The sequence below is a fragment of the Scyliorhinus torazame genome, chromosome 21 (genome assembly GCF_047496885.1).
Source record: "Scyliorhinus torazame isolate Kashiwa2021f chromosome 21, sScyTor2.1, whole genome shotgun sequence".
Taxonomy (NCBI): domain Eukaryota; kingdom Metazoa; phylum Chordata; class Chondrichthyes; order Carcharhiniformes; family Scyliorhinidae; genus Scyliorhinus; species Scyliorhinus torazame.
The window spans coordinates 11,581,139-11,601,055 of NC_092727.1; the positions used below are offsets into that span (position 1 = coordinate 11,581,139).

Below are 19,917 nucleotides of genomic sequence, written 5' to 3' on the forward strand. Positions count from 1 at the left end.
CGCCAGCCGGCGCCAACCCGTGCATACGTGGTCGCCATCCTCCCCGAGGCCGTCCCGCAGGAAGATGTCGGATGGATCTTGCGGGGTGCGGAGGAAAGGAGGTCCTTTTTCAAAGAGGCCGGCCCGCTGATCGGTGGGCACCTTTCGCGGGCCAGATCCCTTTTGAGTCCTACCCCGGTGAAAGAACACCCCTCGCCCCCCACAGGCCGCCCGCCCCCCCCCCCCCCCCCCCCCAGCATTCCCGCGATGTTCCCACCGGCAGCGACAAGGTATGGATGGTGGGAAGCCCTCGTTTTGTGCAGGCCGCTCGGCCCATCCGGGCCGGAGAATAGCGGGTGTAGCAGAGAATCGCCATTTTGGGTGTCCCGGGCGATTCTCTGGCCTGCGCTGCGCAGAGCTCGACGGGGCCGTTCTCGCCCCTTGGGTGAATCGCGGGAGGGCGTCGGACCTGCGTCGCGGGGAAAAATGGCGCACCAGCCGATTCTCCCAACCCCCATCTCCAGCCCCCCTCCCCCGCCGGTCTCCAGCCCCCCCCCCCCCCCCCCGTCTCCAGCCCCCCCGGTCTCCAGCCCCCCTGGACTCCAGCACCCCCCCGTCCCCGTCTCCACCCACCCCCGTCTCCAGCCCCCCCCCCTCCCCCAACTCCAGCCCCCCCCCCGGTCCCCAGCCCCCCCCGGGTCTCCAGCCGCCCCCCCCCCCCCGTCTCCAGTCTCCAGCCCCCCCCGGTCCCCAGCCCCACTCCCCCGCCGGTCTCGAGCCCCCCCCCCCCAGTCTCCAGCCACCCCCGTCTCCATCCCCCTCGTCTCCAGCTCCCCCCCACCCCCCTGTCTCCGCCCCCCCCCCCCGGTCTCCAGCTCCCCCCCCCGTCTCCAGCCCCCCCGGTCTCCAGCCACCCCCGTCTCCAACCCCCCCTCCCGCCTCCAGCCCCCTCCCCCGCCAGTCGATCCATCGGAACTTTCCTCCCAGTGAGACAAGTACAATCCCAATTTGCTTACATTCTCCTCAGTGGCGGCAATACTGTGACAATGTGAAAACAAAGCATTAAGGTCATTGCTTGGCCATTAACCCGATTAGTTTCCACCAAGCATGAGGGAGAAAAAGTGCACCCTCACCCCACATTTGTTCACGGGATGTTGGCATCACTGGCCAGGCCAGCATTTATTGCCCATCCCTTCATTGCCCTTGAGAAGGTGGTGGTGAGCTGCCTTCGTAAGCCACTGCAGCCCATGTGGCCTACGTACACCCACAGTGCTGTTAGAAAGGGAGTTCCAGGATTTTGACCCAGTGACAGTGAATGAATGATGATGCATTTTCAAGTCAGGATGGTGATTGACTTGGAGGAGAATTTGTACCTGCTGCCCCTGTCCTTCTAGGTGGTAAAGGTTGCAGGCTCGGAAGGGGCTGTTGAAGAAACCAAGTTGAGTTGCAGCAGTGCATCTTATAGAAGGTACACACAGTTGCCACTGTGTGTCGGTGATGGAGGGAGTGAATGTTAAAGGTGATGGATGAGGTGAGAACCAAGCGGGTTGCTTTGTCCTGGATGCTGTCCAACTTCTTGAGTGTTATTGGAGCCACACTCATCCAGGCAAGCCCTTTTACGTTAAACGGAATAATTTTTTTTCCCAGATTGGACAAGCACAAATCTTTTAATATCCATTTCATTCCATTACTATTGGTTTACTACAGAAAAAGACAGTCAATGATTTTATTTGGTACAAATCAATGGTTTGTATAAAAGTATAAATCAATGGTTTTTCACATCATAAAGTGAATGATACAAACTGATTGCTTTGACAAATTGTCCTTCAAAGAAGGTTAGATTTACCTTCACCTCTGATTTTCCTGCAATGTCTTTAGTGACATCAACTATCTTTTTTTTCCCCAAAATGCCCTGTTCCTCTACTGAAGGCAGTGACTCACACTGAGACTCTGCTCCATCTGTATTGGTATAACCATTTCTCTTGTGTGAATCTATATAATGAGGTATGAGCTCAGAGACTCTGATCCGGGAGCTGAGGGGCACTGAGAATGGGATATGATGGCGTCAGTGACCAATATTCTCATTCGTGCCCCTTGGCGCGTAGGTTTCATTGCCAGGAGCTGAGTCTGCAAACAATTACTCTTATGAGTGTTGTCAGGCTCTGTGTTTGTGGAGCACCACATTTAACTCAATCCCATTGTCCCCTGTTGTTCACACAAGGCCACCCTCAAGAGCAAGAACATGGCAGAACCTTCCCTTCCCAGCCCAAGGCAGAGTATAATTGTAGATATCCCCTGCCCATCCCACCACCCCACACCTCTGTTTTCGCTGACCACTATTTAATTCAGTACTCATCAGGGTAGGCCCAGGGGTCCACCCCAGCTTTTGGGCGAAGGACATCAACAACTTTTATCCTGGTAGGATTTGAGACACAATCTTCCTCCAGACCACTTTCTACCATCCCACAATTTGGAGGACACCAGGCAGTGTCATAGCCATGACTACGCCATGTCTTCTGTAATGGGTGTCCTTGATAATCTATCCTTATGACTTGTCCCACATTAACCCTTAATTTAAGTACAGCCTTCTGACTGTCACGCAGACCCAGTGGATATCTGCTGGCTTTCCTAATGTCTCGACTGACATAGACTCCAGGGCCCAGCATGCCATCCTTGGATCGTTGGAGACCATTTTTGAGAATGGAATTGACATCACTGGCACGGGTTCCATGGTACATCACATAGATCTTGCCATTCGCTGGTGGTACATAGCTTTGAAGTTTTGCTGGAACAAAACCAGGTCTATCCGCTTCAGCCCAAATATCTCCGTAATCAGCCATGGTAATCCGGTGAACTTGTCAACTTAACCTTGAACAAAGGAAAGAAAACTTAAATGCAGAAAATACATTTTAATTCTTTATTGAATTTTCAGCAGTTTCTCATTGCTGTACATTTCCCTGATGCCACATTCTGACACCTGTTTGGGGAGGTCGGTACAGGAATTGAACTCGCTCTGCTGGCCTTGTTCTGTATTACAAGCCAGCTGTTTAGCTCACTGTGCTAAATTAGCCCCTGGTTTTGATCCCCAAATTGTGCTGAATTAAGAAACTTAACTACATCGGTGGGACGCTACTCTTATTTTTGCTCATCTCAAACAATAAGGGTGAAACAGTAAGACCATAAGACATAGGAGCAGAATTAGGCCACTCGGCCCATCGAGTCTGCTCCGCCATTCAATCATGGCTGATATGTTTCTCATCCCCATTGTCCTGCCTTCTCCCCATAACCCCTGATCTCCTGCAGTCTCTGCTTTCGATCACTTGCTGAAAAGCACTTCCTGCCATGAATATCGACTAAAGACAGGATTCGGTTTAATTGTGAGGTCCCAGTAACAGAATATCCTACCTGGCACTCACCGCTAAAGCTCACATATAAAGAATGAGCACACAGGGTGTCGCGAAAAGGGTTTCCTTTACTCCACAACGGGCTGGTATTGGGTGTCACAGATAACTGTGGGTGTCTCTCTCCCGCAGGTGTTAAAACCACGACCCGGAAGTGTCGCACTGGGACAGCTTCGCAAGAGAGAGGGGACAAGTCTCACTGTTTATACCTAACCAGTGAGGTTGTCCTTATGCCAGTTACCTTGACTGCCACCTACGCCTGTGTGAGTCTCTCTCCTGTGATGGTGAAATGTCACCTGGAAGCGCCCCACTAGTGCAACTTCACAAGAGAGAGAGAAAGAGGGACCACTGTTTATTCCTGACCAGTAGCCTCTCTTGAGTGAGTGTGTTCGAAGCGCGCAGATTCCCTTTTCCAGTCCTTGGCTATGGATTATATCCTGGCAATTACTGTGACTTGACCAGAGCGGACAGTGAAAGGAAGGTGAGAATGGTAGTTTTAAAATAATTGATTTATTCAAGAGAAATTAAGTCTTCTGCAACTCAGATTAACCCACACACACAAATACCGATTATGAACTACTATGTGTAAAACGGCACATCGAAAATTCTTACAGCTTACACAGATTTACTTTAGCGACGCAAGCACAGATACATTCACTCACCCACCCCAAACCTCAACAAGCTATACTAATTGGGAGTTTTCTGTGAACTGGAGGAATATACTCACCGCTCCAGGGACAGGATAGTTAAAAAAACATTGACACAGATTTCTTTAGATCTTCTTCCAAGCTGGCCGGTCCTTGCGGCTGTTGTTCCTCCGGTTCTCGTGGTCTGTTCGCAGCAAGGCGAAGCGTGGGTCAGGCAAGAGAGTAGAGCTCCTCACAGTTCCTCAGACTTGACTTTTTAAGGGCAAAACCCTGAATGGGTCAAACACTGACCCTCCCACAGGTGAGCTCCAGGACAAAGGAAGCCCTTTTTGATTGTTGACAGGATGGAAGTGATCAAGTTCCCCAATCAAAAGGTGTCATAATGTAATTTGATTTTAATCAGTGCTCTTACAAAAAGCTTGCAATGTCTCTGCTTTCTGCTGGTCTCTTGCCAATGGTTGCTTTAGACAACTTTAATCGTTATCCCATTAAGGTATTGTGCTTCCGCCTGGCCAGGGCAATAAGTGATTTGCATTTCAACTGCCCCTGGTCTCTGAATGAGATTGGGCTGCTTCATGACTCACGGCCTGTTTGTCTTGATTCAGTTGTCTGCCTGGTCTGCCCATTTAAGATGGAATGTCCTGTTCCAACATGTCCAGTTCATTTTGGTCCCTTGATGAGTTTGCTGCAACTTACACAGGGGCTTAGGGTGAGGGCTGCCAACACCCATGGATAAAACACAATAGGAGGGAAATGAAGGAAATAATCTTCAGCATTAAGAAGCTGTTCAAGGCATCGTGATACATTCCTGACCATCAGCAGCAATATTTATCACTCGGCCAACATCCCAGAAACAGGTTACCAGGTTGTTGTTACCTTGCTGGAGTTTGCTTCACGCAATTTGGCAGCCCCATTTTGTATATTTTAACAGTGCCTACATTTCAAAAGTACTTAATTAACTGGAAAGTACTTTGACAGGTCCAGCTGTTTTGAAAGGCCGACATAAATAAATATCTTTCATTTAATTATGACGAGCAATTTCAGTCTTTCCTCTGCAGAAGAATATGTTTAAGAGCGCCCGGAGGAAGCCCACGCAGACACGGGGAGAACGTGCGGACTCCGCATAGACAGTGACCCAAGCCGGGAATTGAACCTGGGTCCCTGGCGCTGTGGAGCATCATAGATTATCATAGAATTTACAGTGCAGAAGGAGGCCATTCGGCCCATCGAGTCTGCACCGGCTCTTGGAAAGAGCACCCTACCCAAGGTCAACATCTCCACCCCATCCCCACGACCCAGTAACCCCACCAACACTAAGGGCAATTTTGGACACTAAGGGCAATTTGGCATGGCCAATCCACCCAACCTGCACATCTTTGGACTGTGGGAGGAAACCGGAGCACCCGGAGGAAACCCACGCACACACGGGGAGGATGTGCAGACTCCGCACAGACAGTGATCCAAGCCGGAATCAAACCTGGGACCCTGGAGCTGTGAGGCAATTGTGCTATCCACAATGCTACCGTGCTGCATAACACGACATAACTTCAAAATGTACAAGTATAAAGTTTAACCTCCATAATATTTCGAGAAGGAATAAGAGTTCAATACTGTGAACAATGTTCCCTCGAAATCATGTGTGTGCACAGCAATCCGAAATGTACTTTGCAGTGGAAGCAACAGGTTATGCAACATCCCAGAGTGGCAGAAATGTTCAGCCCACCACCTGATGCAATAAATAGACCATACACAAAAACAATTGAAAGGACATTGGCTGTATTTGAACTGTGATCTGGAAGAGAGAAATAAAGACACCACCCTCAATAAATAAATGTTTTCTCAGGGATTAAACCCAACTATCAACCTTTTAACCATATCTCTCAGTCACCTCTCCCTCTTACATTCAGTGCCTTCCCTGGTAACTAATCTCACAATGACCATCGTTAGTCTGAAAACTGATATCATAGAATCTCTATAGATCAGACGGAGGTTATTCTGCCCATCAGTTCTCCACCGACCCATGTCCACACGCCCATCCACCCCTCCTTATCTCCGTAACTCCATAAGCTAACGTGCACATCCCTGGACACTAAGGGGCATTTTATCATGGCCAATGCACCTCACCTGCGCACCTTTGGACAGTGAAAGGAAACCGGAGCGCCCGGAGGAAACCCATGCAGACACGGGGAGAACGTGCAAACTCCACACAGACAGTCACCCGACAGTCACCCGAGGCCGCAATCAAACCCGGGTCCTTGCGCTGTGAGGCAACAGTGCTAACCATTGCACCACCGTGATATCTCATACCTTCCTCTGAGCTTTCTAAATTTAAATTTATGATCCTTCACCATGCGGAACAATTGTGGTACAGAAACTCCTCAAACCTTTCATGAACTTGAATAATTCTCTCAGCATAAAGACCCTTAACATTTCTTTGCTGTTTAAATCCTAGGTGACATAATTCCCTTTGTTGCTCTTCTCTCGTTATTATCAAGTTAACAAAACACCACACACTATTCCAGATGGGGTCGATGGCATTATACAACAACATTATCAGTAAATCTTAACAGCACAGAAACAGACTTTGAACGAACGATCCAATTAATACCACTCCCTTCTTTTTCCTCACAGTCCTGCATTCTTTTGCATTTCAAATATTTAATAATTTCCTTTTGAAAGTTATTAAATCTGCTTTCACCGTTCTTTCTGGCAGTGCACTCACTGCAGGAAAAACTGTTTTCAATATCTCCCTTTTAGTTCTTTCACAGTTTATCAGGAACTGAAATGTAGGGAATTTCAGTCACTCACCTCGCCCCTCGGTCAGTGACCCTGCAGTGAGATATGCGCACATATGGACTTGAAACCAAATGTTCAAAGTTTCAGTTTCAATTCCTCCAAAAGACCGTTACGTAGTCGATAACATCCTTGAGGGACGGTCGAATGGGGGTGCTGCAAATTAAGTTCCGCACCCTTCATATGTTTCAACAAGTTTAATAAATTTTACAGAAACCACCCACTTCCTGTCAGCAATCATTCAGATGAGGGCGATGTGCCAGTATTCTCTGTCCTTCACATTGTCAGCATTCTTTTTTTCCCCAATGACTGACATTTTTTTTATTTGTATTTGACCAAAATTATTTGCAGTTCTTAAATAATCAAAAATTGGTATTAAAGAGCCAATGATGGCAACACTGATCACTGATCCTTTGGCCAGACATTGCCCATAACAGACTGGTGTAGTTGTAATAAACAACTCCAATATAATGGGCGCGATTCTCCAGCCTCATAGCACTTTCGCTCAAACGAAACAAGGCTGCTGAATGGCGGGAGGCCAAAATCTAGACCCGCACCAGGCGCCAAACAGATTGCGATGCAACCGGCCCGCTCCCGTAGGTGAAATCTGGATCTTGCCGTAGCAAGGCGAGAAAGCAATTATCACCACTTAAGCCCTATTTCCCTACATTTTAAAACAGCCACCCCATACCAAAAGCCTCCCATCATTGAGCGGCCTCCCCAGAAAGTGGTCACGCCGGCTCTGATTAGTACTCCTTTTGAAAAACGTGAACCTGGCGGAAGGGCTTCTGTGGGGAGCCGAGGAGGTGAGTAGCCACCTTTGCTCACAGGCAAAGAGCATGGGGGGCGCTGAGCTTGCCACCCCAGTGCTCGGTGGGGCATGGTGGACCATCGACTTGGGGTGGGGGATACATGGCTGGGGGTGGGCCACAATGGGAGGATGGGGGGAGGGGAAGCGCTATGGGGTCTACCAGGAGGTTACTGCTTGCGGCACCACCATGCCAACCCTTGGATCATGTGTACACGTTCTGGCAGCAACCCTTGTCTCTGCCCGTCTGCCCCACCGACCACCCATAACCCATGCCAGCTGCTGAGGCCTCTGGCCGTACAGCTGAAGGCAATTGCTTATAGGGAATTGGCAATTGTGGTTAAGTGAACACTTCACACATACCAAGTGGATTCCCGTGGGTAGGCGGGCCATGTAGCATGTGGGAGTCATTGCCCAGTATCCTGAACACTATGGGAGGCAACACCACATACACAGCAGCCAACATCATAACACCCAGGGGATGGGACACAACTCCAGGGACATGTCCACGGGTGGAGGGTGTGTGAGTGCCACGGGAAAGGGGTCAGCGCCTGGTCTGGGTGATGATGTGAGCGGGTGTCCGGAGTACAGGGTCTGGGGTTGGGTGAGGGGAACCCGCTGCGGCTGGAGTGTGCGGTCAGGGCATTCTGGGCGGAGGAGAGGAGGGTGTGGGGGTGGGGGGTGGGGGTGGGGGGGGGTGGATGTTCCCGGGGTGGGAGCCACCGCTGTTTGTCAGTCTAACACCCTCTCCCAATGCCTTACAGATATTGAATGCTATGGCAGTGATGTTGGACATAATGGTAGCTGTAGTTTTTACCTCACCACTATTCTTGGAATTCCCCCTTGACCAAAAAGGGTCAATTTATTCCAGATGGTGAGCAGGGATTCTCACTCCCTGACTCCTACGCAGATTTTGGTGAGTGCTATTCGGGTCAAACTAGTGTTTAAAGTTATCCCCCGGCATAACCCGTATCTTCATAGAAGAATTTTATTTACTTACCACTTAGTAACTTAAACACGGGTCCGGCTTGCTAAGTGAAGTAAAGTAAACTTTCTGAAGAAAATAATAATAACCACTCATTCAGGTTACCAACTTGAACTTAACTTTATTTTCAAGTTAAAAGAGAATAACTACTTTTTACAGACAGGTAAAAAGATCTTTTCTTGTTCGGACCAGTTGTAGACTTTCAAGTCTCTCTTGACAATCAGTTTTCTTTAACTTTTGGTCTTCTGCTCACTTCTCTGGGCTGCTCGGTCTGTCGATGTTGCTTGTCCAATCACCGAGGAAGATTCTGATTATCTGCTCATTTCCCCCAGTTTTTATAGCAATTTGGGTCTCCTTAACCCCTGCACCTGGCACCCTTCAGACTGCCTGCTTGACAGTTTGAAAGCTAAGTTTTATCGGTTTAGAAGCGTGGCGCTACTTTAACAGCGACAGCGCAGCTCCATCCTCACTCGCTCTCCATTCCTTACTGGAATTTTCTCGCTCTGCTTGACATGTAATTAATTTATCTGTGTCTTAGTTAGCACCCTTTTGGATTTATGTCTTTTTTAATGAGTTTTCTCAGATTCGACCCGGGTCATCTTTGGGTTAAGCTAATGTCATGTTCGGGTTCTCCCCTCTGACTCTAACTTTATCTGCTTTGGCCATCTCCTAAAAGGTTTTAACTTCAAAAATGATATACGTTATAGTGCAACTTTGTCACCTTCTAGATTTCCTAATTAGTAAATCAGTTGTTTCACTTTATTACCAGTGTCAGCAACTTTTCAAACTTGACAGTTGTTCCTTCTCTCATACTTTAGATTCTGGTTGCATTTTTTAATTGTTCAAAAATAATTCATTGCTTAAAGATTTGTGAAATACTGTTCCCTTTCATATAATTTTAAGAGTTTAAGTCAATCCAATGACTTTTCTAAATTGTGAATTAAAATGAAGCTCCTATCTGTTTTCTTCCCTGTCTGTGAAGTTGACTGCTTTCAAAACAGGCTGCTGCTGTTAACCCCTTGTGGGACTTCTCCCTTTCATTTAAAAAGCCTCAGGCATTCTCAGTGTTACTTTCATGTTTCGAATGTCATGTTCTTCCGAGTTTTCACAACACTCCCTCTTGATATTTAAACATGACATATCCCATCCAATATTTGTCCCCCTAATCATTTTGTGAATATCCAATTCCCTATTTTAAATCTTGTGTAAATATCCATTTCTCACACCAGTGTTGGTAGACCGGTTATACCGTAATTGTAATTACTTTGAATCATAGTGGCCGCCGTCCAGTAAGGTAACACAATAGCTATTTGCCGCGTGTCCCACTACCTCCAAAGCATTTTACCTCCTTGGGATAGCAGCACCGGATAAGCCTCCTCGTGTCCCTTTGGATCAGTCTCTCAGTGATTCTCCTGAGTTATTTTGGAATATCCCATCTCCTAACAATGTCATGTCCACATCTTTCCCTATGCTATCTCGTAGGATACCTTCCATGTTTGCTTGATTTATTACTGATGTCTCTACGGTAGTATGCGCTTGTCCGGAATTTTCCAATGATACCACTTGTATAATTTTTGCCACGCGGCTCAGAACCATGGCTCTCGCGATCCCTTCTCTAAACTCCCCTCTTTCTGTTATTTCTTCATCCATTCCCTGCTGTAGCTCCTGATTAAACCTGTGGGCTAATACTCCCGATATTCCAGCTCCTAATTTCCCCTCCTTATTGGAAGGATTCACCTGCACAATCTCTTTGGCATTCACAAAATCCTCTGCCACTAATTGAATTTGCTTTCCTCCTTGGTGCAGGATTTTTAACATTTCCATCTGTTCCTTTTCAGTTCTCTTTTCACGTAGTGCACTCGTTTGCAGCCCGACTGTCTTTTCAGTGCTATCTGATTCTAACACTGATTCCTCACCTTCCTCCATTTCTAACGTCTCATTGTTTTGCAACTGCTTTCTATACTCTTTTGCCAGTTTTGACTTAATTTTTTATTCACCAGGAATTTGAGTTATTTCTTTCATATTGTCCTGATCAAAAATTTTAACCAATCTAGAGTATATCTTGCCCACTTGAGCAGCTGCTTGCTTCTGCTTGGGTCCCAACAAAATTAGTGATTCAGCTTTTCTTTCAAATGCACATTTACACAATGCTGTCAGGACCCCGATCGGATCTCTATTCTGCAGGGCTCTAGGCACCCTTACAAAGAATGATACGTCACCCTCCTGACAAATCACTTCCTCCCAAGATTTCCTCTGCTTCTTTAATTCTCTCCACTTCTGTTCCATTGCTCCATCTCTCTCGCCCGTATTCCAGAGCAAGAGGATTACCCTAATTGCCATTTTTTGGATTTTTAAACTATTTTAGTTATAACTGTGACTGGCCGTTCCTTTCAGTCGCGATCTGAAATTAATGGATTGTGGGCAGTTACCGCAAAGGTACCTAAGGCGCTATCCTCCTGTGTTCGTTAAGGGTCAATTGATTGGTCCCCAAAGTTTTCTAGGCGTCCCTATTGCTCCAGGTTCTATCCTCACAATCTGCCTGACTCCAAGGAGGATTTATTTCTGGCCTACTTCTACCAGTTGGATGCAGGACACTCGGTACTAGTTACTAAGCCGTCCTGCAGACTTTTACTCAGGGTTAGTATCTTCTAGTCTACTAACACTCGCACCCAACTGAGTTTTATGTACCCCCGATCCTACAGAATCCTTCTAAGTCAATCACCCATGACTTATCAAACTAAACTTGGCCGGTATAGTTTGCTTGCCTAGGAACTACTAATATGAAAAATGAAAAATGAAATGAAAATCACTTATTGTCACAAGTAGACTTCAAATGCAGTTACTGTGAAAAGACCCTAGTCGCCACATTCCGGCGCCTGTTCGGGGAGGCTGTTACGGGAATCAACCCGTGCTGCTGGCCTGCCTTGGTCTGCTTTCAAAGCCAGCGATTTAGCCCTGTGCTAAACAGCTCCTTTATTCCAGGCGGCCCCGCTCAACTAGAAACTTCTAATATTCTAGCCCCACCTCGCCTAGAAATTTCTAATATTCTAGACGGCCAACCTAGAACCTTCTAATATTCTAGGCCTCCTCGCTGGGTGCCATGGAGTAATTTAGAATGACCTGCTGGGTCCTGAAGCCCCACAAACTTTCAAAATGAACCACGTTGGGGCGCCATGTAGTTTTTACCCCACCACTATTCTTAGAATTTCCCCTACACCAAAAAGGGTCAATTTATTCCAGATGGTGAGCAGGGATTCTCACTCCCTGACTCCTACGCAGATTTTGGTGAGTGCTATTCGGGTCAAACTAGTGTTTAAAGTTATCCCCCGGCATAACCCGTATCTTCATAGAAGAATTTTATTTACTTACCACTTAGTAACTTAAACACGGGTCCGGCTTGCTAAGTGAAGTAAAGTAAACTCTCTCAAGAAAATAATAATAACCACTCATTCAGGTTACCAACTTGAACTTAACTTTATTTTCAAGTTAAAAGAGAATAACTACTTTTTACAGACAGGTAAAAAGATCTTTTCTTGTTCGGACCAGTTGTAGACTTTCAAGTCTCTCTTGACAATCAGTTTTCTTTAACTTTTGGTCTTCTGCTCACTTCTCTGGGCTGCTCGGTCTGTCGATGTTGCTTGTCCCATCACCGAGGAAGATTCTGATTATCTGCTCATTTCCCCCAGTTTTTATAGCAATTTGGGGCCCCTTAACCCCTGCACCTGGCACCCTTCAGACTGCCTGCTTGACAGTTTGAAAGCTAAGTTTTATCGGTTTAGAAGCGTGGCGCTACTTTAACAGCGACAGCGCAGCTCCATCCTCACCCGCTCTCCATTCCTTACTGGAATTTTCTCGCTCTGCTTGACATGTAATTAATTTATCTGTGTCTTAGTTAGCACCCTTTTGGATTTATGTCTTTTTTAATGAGTTTTCTCAGATTCGACCCGGGTCATCTTTGGGTTAAGCTAATGTCATGTTCGGGTTCTCCCCTCTGACTCTAACTTTATCTGCTTTGGCCATCTCCTAAAAGGTTTTAACTTCAAAAATGATATACGTTATAGTGCAACTTTGTCACCTTCTAGATTTCCTAATTAGTAAATCTGTTGTTTCACTTTATTACCAGTGTCAGCAACTTTTCAAACTTGACAGTTGTTCCTTATCTCATACTTTAGATTCTGGTTGCATTTTTTAATTGTTCAAAAATAATTCATTGCTTAAAGATTTGTGAAATACTGTTCCCTTTCATATAATTTTAAGAGATTAAGTCAATCAAATGTCTTTTCTAACTTGTGAATTAAAATGAAGCTCCTGTCTGTTTTCTTCCCTGTCTGTTAACCCTTCGTGGGACTTCTCCCTTTCATTTAAAAAGCCTCAGGCATTCTCTTTAAAAAAAATATATATTTATTAAAGTTTTTTAACACAATTTTTCTCCCTTACAAACAAACCCCACCCCCCTCGTAACAAAAAAAAACGAGAAATCGCGCAGAGCAAGATATATACATGGCAAAATTATATATTTACACGGCTTTGTACACTGGCCCTCACCCGTACGTGCCAGTTTCCCCAACCCTTCATGTTATCTCTTGCTCATCCACCCTCCCAGGCAGCCCCCCCCCCTCCCAGGACGTCCCAGGACGTGTGTGTCCCCGTTTCCACCCCCCCCCCCCGCCCAAGGTTGCTGCTGCTGACCGACCTTCCTCTAACGCTCCGCGAGATAGTCTAGGAACGGTTGCCACCGCCTGTAGAACCCCTGCGCAGACCCTCTCAAGGCGAACTTAATCCTCTCCAACTTTATGAACCCAGCCATGTCATTTATCCAGGCCTCCAGGCTGGGGGGCTTCGCCTCCTTCCACATTAGCAAGATCCTTCGCCGGGCTACTAGGGACGCAAAGGCCAGAATGCCGGCCTCGTTCGCCTCCTGCACTCCCGGTTCGTCCACTACTCCAAATATTGCTAGCCCCCAGCTTGGCTTGACCCGGACTTTCACCACCTGAGATATTGCCCCCGCCACTCCTCTCCAGAATCCCTCCAGTGCCGGGCATGACCAAAACATATGGACAAGGTTCGCCAGGCTCCCTGAGCACCTTCCACATCTGTCCTCTACCCCAAAGAACCTATTCAACCTCGCCCCCGTCAAGTACGCTCTGTGGACCACCTTAAATTGTATCAGGCTGAGCCTGGCACACGAGGAGGAGGAATTAACCCTACCTAGGGCATCAGCCCACAGACCTTCCTCGATCTCCTCCCCCAACTCCTCCTCCCATTTACCCTTCAACTCTTCTACCAGCGCTTCCCCCTCTTCTTTCAAATCCTGGTGTATTTCCGACACCTTGCCCTCCCCGACCCATACACCCGAGATCACCCTGTCTTGAACTTCTTGTGCCGGGAGCAACGGGAATTCCCTCACCTGTCGCCTCACAAAAGCCCTCACCTGCATATATCTAAAGGCATTTCCCGGGGGTAACTCGAACTTCTCCTCCAGTGCCCCTCGGCTCGCAAACGTCCCGTCGATGAACAGGTCCCCCATTCTTCCAATCCCCGCCCGATGCCAGCTCTGGAACCCCCCCCGTCCATCTTCCCCGGGACAAACCGGTGGTTACCCCTGATCGGGGACCACACCGATGCTCCCATTGCACCCCGGTGCCGTCTCCACTGGCCCCAGATCCTTAGCGTTGCCGCCACCACCGGACTCGTCGTATACTTTGTTGGCGAGAGCGGTAGCGGTGCCGTCACCAACTCCCCCAGGCTCGTTCCTTTACAGGACGCCATCTCCATCCTCTTCCATGCCGCCCCCTCTCCCTCCATAACCCACTTGCGGATCATTGCCACATTTGCTGCCCAGTAGTAGCTCCCCAGGTTTGGCAGCGCCAACCCTCCTCTGTCTCTACTGCGTTCCAGGAACCCTCTCCTTACTCTCGGGATCTTATTCGCCCACACAAACCCCATAATACTCCTGCCTACTCTCTTAAAAAAGGCCATGGTGATCACAATGGGAAAGCACTGAAACACAAACAGAAACCTCGGAAGGACCACCATTTTGACCGACTGCACTCTACCCGCCAGCAAGAGCGGTAACATGTCCCATCTTTTGAAATCCTCCTCCATTTGCTCCACCAACCTCGTCAGATTCAGTTTATGTAGGGCCCCCCAACTCCTGGCTATCTGGATCCACAGATATCGAAAGCTCCCCTCCGCCCTCCTCAGCGGTAGGGCCCCGATCCCTCTTTCTTGGTCCCCCGCCTGTAATACAAAGAACTCACTCTTCCCTACATTGAGCTTATAGCCCGAAAACGCCCCAAACTCCCTAGAGTCTGCATGACCTCCACCATCCCCTCCATTGGATCCGCCATGTACAGCAACAGGTCATCCGCATATAGCGACACCCGATGCTCTTCTCCCCCTCGGACCACCCCCCTCCATTTATTAGACTCCCTCAATGACAATGCCAATGGTTCGATCACCAATGCGAACAACAGCGGGGACAGGGGCACCCCTGCTTCGTCCCTCGGTACGGTCGAAAGTACTCCGGCCTCCGCCGGTTCGTCACTACACTCGCCATCGGGGCTCTGTAAAGGAGTTTAACCCAATTGATAAACCCTACCCCGAACCCAAACCTACGCAGCACCGCCCAGAGGTACTCCCACTCTACTCGGTCAAAGGCCTTCTCCGCGTCCATAGCTGCCACTATCTCCGCCTCTCCCTCCTCCGATGGCATCATTATCACGTTTAAGAGCCGCCGCACATTGGTGTTTAGTTGCCTGCCCTTTACAAATCCCGTCTGGTCCTCGTGGATTACCCCCGGGACACAGCACTTTTGCCAGCAACTTTGCATCCACATTGAGGAGCGAGATCGGCCTGTACGATCCACATTGCAGTGGGTCCTTGTCCCGCTTTAGGATTAAAGAAATTGTCGCTTCCGACATTGTCGGGGGCAGGGTCCCCTCCTCTCTTGCCTCATTAAAGGTCCTCACCAGTAGCGGGGCCAACAGGTCTGCATACTTCCTGTAGAACTCCACCGGGAATCCGTCCGGTCCCGGGGCCTTCCCCGCCTGCATGCTCCCCAAACCCTTGCTCAGCTCCTCCAACCCAATTGGTGCCCCCAAACCAGCCACCTCTTGCTCCTCCACCCTCGGGAATCTCAGCTGATCTAGGAATCGTCTCATCCCCTCTTCCCCCGCTGGGGGCTGGGATCTGAACAGCTCTTCATAAAAGGCCTTTAATACCTTGTTTATTTTTGTCGCACTCCGAACCGTGGCTCCCCTTCCATCTTTGACTCCCCCTATTTCCCTCGCTGTCATCCTCTTACGGAGCTGGTGTGCCAGCATCCGACTAGCCTTTTCCCCATACTCGTAGGTCGCCCCCTGCGCTTTCCTCCACTGTGCCTCCGCCTTCCCTGTGGTCAACAGGTCAAATGCCGTCTGGAGCCGTCGTCTTTCCCCAAGTAATCTTTCCTCCGGGGCCTCTGCGTATCTCCTGTCCACTCTCAAAATCTCCCCCACTAACCTCTCTCTTTCCACACCCTCTGTCTTCTCCCAACCTCAGGCATTCTCAGTGTTACTTTCATGTTTCAAATGTCATATTCTTCTGGGTTTTTACAACATAGCCCTAGTGGTGTTGGGGCTACGCGATGCAGACAGATGACGGAGACGGTGGCTGCATGTGCTCAAGGCAGCGGCCCGTGTGCCGCACCCTGCCCCACACCCTGAGGACCCGGATGCCCATCAGGTCAGGAAGGGGCCCAGAAGGGGGAGTCCCATGATGGCCAAGGGTGTTCAGGGGCTGCTGGTCATTCAAACAGATGACGGACAGCGCGTGCCGCTGGAGGCTCCACCTCCATAACGAAACGGTGTCCTTGCGGACTTGGCACCACGTGGAGGAGGTGGACACCCACGCCCTCTGGCCGCCAAGGTTACCGCAGCCCTGAACGTTTGTGCCACGGGATTATTCCAAGGCTTAAGCGGGGACCTGTGTGATATCTCACAGGCCACAACCCACTGAAAGGTCATGGATGCTCTGTATGCCTGGGCGGAAGACAACATCATCTTTGACATGAACTAAGCTCAGCAAGATGCCCGGGCAGTAGGTTCCTCCATCATCGCCGGGATGCCCCAGGTCCAGGGGGTAATAGATTCCACGCATGTTGCCCTCTGCTCACCAGGTCATGTGGAGGTGCCCCATGTTAACTGAAAGTGGTTCCACTCCCTCAACTTACAGCTCGTGTGCGACCACCAGGTGAAGATAATGCAGGTGTGTGCATGCTTCCCGGGGAGTGTGCACGATAGCTAAATCCTGGGGAGGTCAGACATCCCTGCCCTCTTTGAGGGGCACATCAGGATAGGCGGCTGGCTCTTGGGGATAAGGGGTATCCGCTGAGGACCTGGCTAATGAGGCCAAGACGGAGGCCGGAGACCGAAGTGGAGACCCGCTACAACGTGACCCAATCAGCCACCCGGACTGTCATTGAGCGGTGCATCGGACTCCTCGAGGTGCGGTTCCGATGCCTCGACCGCTCCGGTGGTGCCCTGCAGTACACCATTTGGAAGGTCGTCCGCTTTGTTGTGGTCTGCTGTGCCCTCTACAACCTGGCACAATAGCGGGGCGACGTGCCGGAGGTTGGTAAGGCGGAACATGTGGCCACCTCCGAAGAGGATAAGGACGAGCACGAGGAGGTCGAGGATGGTGAGGCGGCGTCTGGTCCATCATCGCTACATGACCCATCCCCCCACCCCTATTTCCCACTCCCCCCGGGTATGTGTCACCTCACTCCAGGGGGCTGGGACAGTGTCGGCCGCATTAGAAGGTCACTGTCGAGGGCAGGAGGGTGATGGTAACCTGCAGAGAGCTGAGCGCTGGTGCTCCTCAATCTATGCCACAGTCTGACCCCTGCCTGTCTGCTGAGTGCTCGCTCACACCCATCACCTGCATGTGCATTGCGGAAGAAAGTGACAGAGGCTTCCTACTGGTCGTGCCCAGGGTTGTTTCATGTTTTATACAGGACCCCACTCTCCCGATGGTGTCGCCCACCCTCACCCTCCCAACCGCGACCCTCCACACCCCTCTCACCACCTACCTATCCCTCCAGCCCATCCCCTCTCCCCCAGGCGCTAAGTGGTCTGCGCTGCGCTCCGTCCTCCCAGCTCTGCCACTATGTCTAAGTGTTTCCCCAGGACGCACATCAGCGGTTGAGGCTGCCAGCTGCTTTACTTGTCCTGACTCCGAGGCGCGGCCTCATTAGAGGGGTGGAACCCGGGAGAGCTGTTAGCCACTGTCAAAACGCCTTGGGACCTTTCCGGGTTGGCGCCCAGCGCCACCTCTCTTCCCGGTCGGTGTCTATAGACGCCCTGGAGATGGAGGGGCAGCTGATTCGAGCTCCAGCTGCCCCTGTTTCGTCTGGATTTGCCAGCCCTGGCGGATCCCCACGGTCCTCACCATGGTGTCGACGCCCTTGGCAATGTTCCTCTGTGACTGAGACATGCTCTGCAGCGCCTCAGCAATGCCCATCTGAGAGCGGGACGTGACCCGCAGAAACTCACCAAGGTCGGCCTGGTGCTGGGTGACATCCCCCAGCGAGGCGGACATTCTGCCGAGACCCTCAGCTATGGCCATCACCAACTGTGCCATGCCTTGGACACCTTCACTAATGGTGCTGACGTTGTGCACCAAGCTCTCCACCACAGTCGCCACCCGAGCAGTGTTGGCCTCAGTGCCACGCATTGCCAGCGCCATCTCCTGTGCCCGTAGCCTCTGGGACTCTTCCAATTGGCTATGGACCTGGAGTGACACTGCCTTCTCTCTCTGAATGTCCCGGTCGCTGCCTATCGTCTCCATCAGCTCCGGATAACCCAATGCCACAGGCTAAGCATCAGGCTGGGACCCAGCTGGCTCCTGGGATCCAGCAGGCCTCCGACTGCTGTACTAAATATAAAAATTGTGCCTGTACTTAATGGACCTGTGGAAAGGTGGAGGTGCGATTTAATGAGGATATGGAATCATTCGGTCTGTGGGATATTGTAGCTGCAGACTATAGGATGTTGAGCTGTGGGATTCAAGGGACTGTGCAGGTGTGAATGGATGGAGGATGCCATGGTTGAGGGATGGGTTGACCACCAGATTTGTATGCTGTACAATCGGGGGGGTTATACCTTGTCCCCTGCCAATTTCCAAATATTTAGATGGCAACCAATGTGGCATTGTCCACAGCCTCGATATTCCACCCCCATTTTCAGCCTCATTATTAATAATAATAAGAATAATCTTTATTGTCACCAGTAGGCTGATATTAACACGGCAATGAAGTTACTGTGAAAAGCTCCTAGTTGCCACATTCCGGTGCCTGTTCGGGTACACCGAGGGAGAATTCAAAATGTCCAAATTACCTAACAGCACGTCTTTCGGGACTTGTGGTAGGAAACCGGAGCACCCGGAGGAAACCCACGCAGACACAGGGAGAACGTGCAGACTCCACACAGACAGTGACCCAGGCCGGGAATCGAACCTGGGACCCTGGCGGTGTGAAGCAACAGTGCCAACCACTGTGCTATATGCCGCCAAACCGTTTGCAGCTGTCCGGCTCGGTCTATTGATCCTCTGATTCCCAGCTTGCCCTCCTTCCTGTCAAGTTGGCTAAATCTCAAGTTGGACGTCTGCCCCATCCCCACTCAACAGGTTGACAAACCTTAGCTTGGTCACCGAGTGAAGGATCCATCGGACCTTTCCTCCCAGTGAGACAAGTACAATCCCAATTTGCTTACATTCTCCTCAGTGGCGGCAATACTGTGACAATGTGAAAACAAAGCATTAAGGTCATTGCTTGGCCATTAACCAGATTAGTTTCCACCAAGCATGAGGGAGAAAAAGTGCACCCTCACCCCACATTTGTTCACGGGATGTTGGCATCACTGGCCAGGCCAGCATTTATTGCCCATCCCTTCATTGCCCTTGAGAAGGTGGTGGTGAACTGCCTTCGTAAGCCACTGCAGCCCATGTGGTCTACGTACACCCACAGTGCTGTTAGAAAGGGAGTTCCAGGATTTTGACCCAGTGACAGTGAATGAACGATGATGCATTTTCAAGTCAGGATGGTGATTGACTTGGAGGAGAATTTGTACCTGCTGCCCCTGTCCTTCTAGGTGGTAGAGGTTGCAGGCTCGGAAGGTGCTGTTGAAGAAACCTTGTTGCGTTGCAGCAGTGCATCTTATAGAAGGTACACACGGTTGCCACTGTGTGTCGGTGGTGGAGGGAGTGAATGTTAAAGGTGATGGATGAGGTGAGAACCATGCGGGCTGCTTTGGCCTGGAGGCTGTC

General features: G+C 49.8%; 1 protein-coding gene across 1 annotated transcript in view; it reads right to left on the minus strand.

Annotated features, from left to right (window-relative positions):
- Positions 1-1,641: 1,641 nt before the first annotated feature.
- gig2o (grass carp reovirus (GCRV)-induced gene 2o) overlaps positions 1,642-19,917 on the minus strand; it is a 66,307-nt gene continuing 48,031 nt past the window's right edge. The window contains exons 6-7 of the mRNA XM_072487747.1: positions 3,464-3,466; positions 1,642-2,764 (exon numbers count right to left, since the gene is read on the minus strand). Of these exons, the coding sequence (XP_072343848.1) occupies positions 2,325-2,764; positions 3,464-3,466 (443 nt within the window). The 3' untranslated portion in view covers positions 1,642-2,324. The remainder of the gene's footprint in view (positions 2,765-3,463; positions 3,467-19,917) is intronic.